The sequence below is a fragment of the Colletotrichum aenigma genome (genome assembly GCF_013390185.1).
Source record: "Colletotrichum aenigma strain Cg56 chromosome Unknown KSG_Cg56_contig16, whole genome shotgun sequence".
NCBI classification, from domain to species: Eukaryota; Fungi; Ascomycota; class Sordariomycetes; order Glomerellales; family Glomerellaceae; genus Colletotrichum; species Colletotrichum aenigma.
The window spans coordinates 7,341-9,962 of NW_023500922.1; the positions used below are offsets into that span (position 1 = coordinate 7,341).

Sequence of the window (2,622 nt, forward strand, 5' to 3'; positions counted from 1 at the left end):
GATGTAAGGACGTAGGTGTTATCGCCTTGGTGATTGAAGACAATGGTGAGCAGAGTGACTGTGAGATAGGGAGATAGAGATAGAGATAGAGATAGAGATAGAGATAGAGATAGAGATAGAGATAGAGATAGAGATAGAGATAGAGATAGAGATAGAGATAGATAGAGATAGAGATAGAGATAGAGATAGAGATAGAGATAGAGATAGAGATAGAGATAGAGATAGAGATAGAGAGAGATAGAGATAGAGATAGAGATAGGATAGAGATAGAGAGAGAGAGAGAAAGAGAGAGATAGAGAGAGAGAGAGATAGAGAGAGAGAGAATAAAGGGGAGTAGAGGAGAGTAGAGGAGAGAAGGAGAGAAGGAGAGAAGGAGGGAGGGTGAAACAGAGAAGGAGAGAGAGGTGAAGGAGAGAGGTGAAGCTCTCGCACGACGGCTGGCTACAAAGTTATCCGGATATCATGCGTGCGTTCGACTGATCAATAATATTCCTAAATATCTCGGCGTCTCCAGAGCTAGGAGGAGCCTAGCTATAGAGTGAGGAGGAGATATTAACGCTAGACCAGACGGTCAGCCCGCCGTCTAGAACATCTCGACACCGCAGGACTTTCCGTATGCCGCTGTCTGCAGCTGAACGAACATTTACGTCCGAGTTCAATCCCGTTGACACCAGGCCCTAGGGTCTTGGCTCTCATGGGGGGGTGGGGAGGGGACGGGGCCGTGGTCGCCTTCAGCCGAGCTGGCAGCCGGTCCGCTGCGGGGAAGAGCCCTCTTCGAGTGCTTACTGGGGCTGCGCTCAGGACGAGGAAAGCATCGCAACATGCGCATCGCAACATGCCTCCCACAGCATCCTCGTCGAAGAGGATGAGGGACACCAGCGTGTGTGGTGGCTCTCGATCGGATATTGCCGTCCGGGCAGCCGCACCGACGAAGTGGGCTTTCGGCCTTCGGAGACGCCGCCGTCAGCCTTTTGCTGAGATCCCCAACCGGACCCAGTCTCTAGGCCTGGTTATTGCTGTTGTCAAAGTGCCGAAAACACCAGAAAGCTCATTCGCCTGAGGGGGGGGAAAGCGTGGAACTCCTAGCCCTCCGCGGAACACGGTGCGTTGCAAGCGTTGTCCTCTCACTACTTAACCCCTCCGGTCTGCGCAACGTCCTCGATCTCACTTCGAAGACCCCCGACACGTTGTCCTGCAGGTCCCTACATTGAAGGCGTCCCTTCCCCGCGAAATCCAACTTCACGCTCCTTTAGTCGTTTTCAGGCTTCGCCTTCCCATTCAATCTTTTTTCTATCGTTTCCCTCGCTCGTTTCGTCATGCACTGGTCTCTTGCCACTCTAGGCTGCCTTCTGGCGGCCTCGGCCTCGGCCGTACCGCTCGCAACGCAGCATGTTCCGGGCCTCGCCGCTCCCGTCCTGCCGTCATCAGCAGGAGACCTCGGGGCCGAAGACGACGCCGGAGCGCACGTGCATCTCACCACGGCCGGCTCGCTCGTCGGCAGAGACATCAAGAAGGGCTGGTTCAGTGCCCAGGAGGCAGCGATGCTCCAGAAGGAGTCGGAATCCGACGTCAACTTCTTCCACCTCATGGACAGCCTCGACACCCTCAGCCAGCTTTTAGATCGAAACAGAATTCCCTGGGCTGTCGCCGGCGGCCTTGCCTTGAAGATCCACGGCCAGCCCAGCCGTTATACCGGCGACATTGACATTGTCGTCCAGACGACGATGTCCAAGCTCAAGACAGCGCTGAGCAAGGACAAGAAGTTTATTCTCCCCGGCCCCGGATGGCCAAGCGATTCCCACCTGCGGGTCTACCACAACCAAGGGAGCTCGTCGAAGCCGAAGTATATCGAGGTTGATATGATCATTGCAGGTTAGCTTTACCTTACTCCTTGCCTTGCCTTGCCTTACCCCCACCCGGGGGGGGTGGGGAGCTCGTTCGTTCGTGGAGCGATATTGACGTACATCATAGGCACGCTCACCACACCCGAAAATCTCAGAGCCAACTCAAAGGATATCCAAAAGGAGACGAGGGCCAAGAAGGCGCTCACCATCCACGTGATGAGACTTGGAAAGATCTTCAAGTCCAAGGTCTACGCTTTGGCCGCAGACCATCGCAACAAGAACGACAAGGACATGAAGGATATCAGCTGGATCATTGAGAAGACCCCTGGGGCCCTCGTTAACGTCCAGCAGGACCTGACATACGATCTGCGGCAGCTGGTGATTATGCATCTCGTCCGCCTGAGGTCGCCCCTGGTCGCTAAGGCCAGAGAGCTCCTCGGAGTCGATAACGACGCGCGTCTCCACGCGGTGCCAGCCCCGCAGATCGTCGGTGTTCCGCCGAACCAGGAGCCGGGCTTCGTTAGCTGGCTGTTTGACGGCACCCCTGGCCACACCGTGTGGGGCTAGATGTGGTAAGGTAGGGCTGACGGTCATCGGACGGATGGCGGGCGGTTCGGATGGCGAGCGAAAGTGAGCCAATCGGGGAGTGTACCGCGGATGGCTTGTATCTGGTTTCCTGTTGTTTTAGCTGGAGCTGGCGTACAAGTATGGACGAGGTCGCAGTCCACGGTTTGAATGTGCGCGGGACGGCCTGAGCGGTCTCGGTGGGGGCCTCAAT

General features: G+C 56.0%; 1 protein-coding gene across 1 annotated transcript; it reads left to right on the forward strand.

Moving 5' to 3' along the window:
• Positions 1-1,316: 1,316 nt before the first annotated feature.
• Positions 1,317-2,411, forward strand: CGCA056_v015026 (uncharacterized protein; the record flags this gene model as incomplete). The annotated part of the gene is made up of 2 exons (XM_037330267.1): positions 1,317-1,872; positions 1,972-2,411. 2 exons carry the CDS (start codon positions 1,317-1,319, stop codon positions 2,409-2,411), a joined length of 996 nt encoding a protein of 331 aa, XP_037171340.1.
• Between the last annotated feature and the right edge of the window lie 211 nt (positions 2,412-2,622).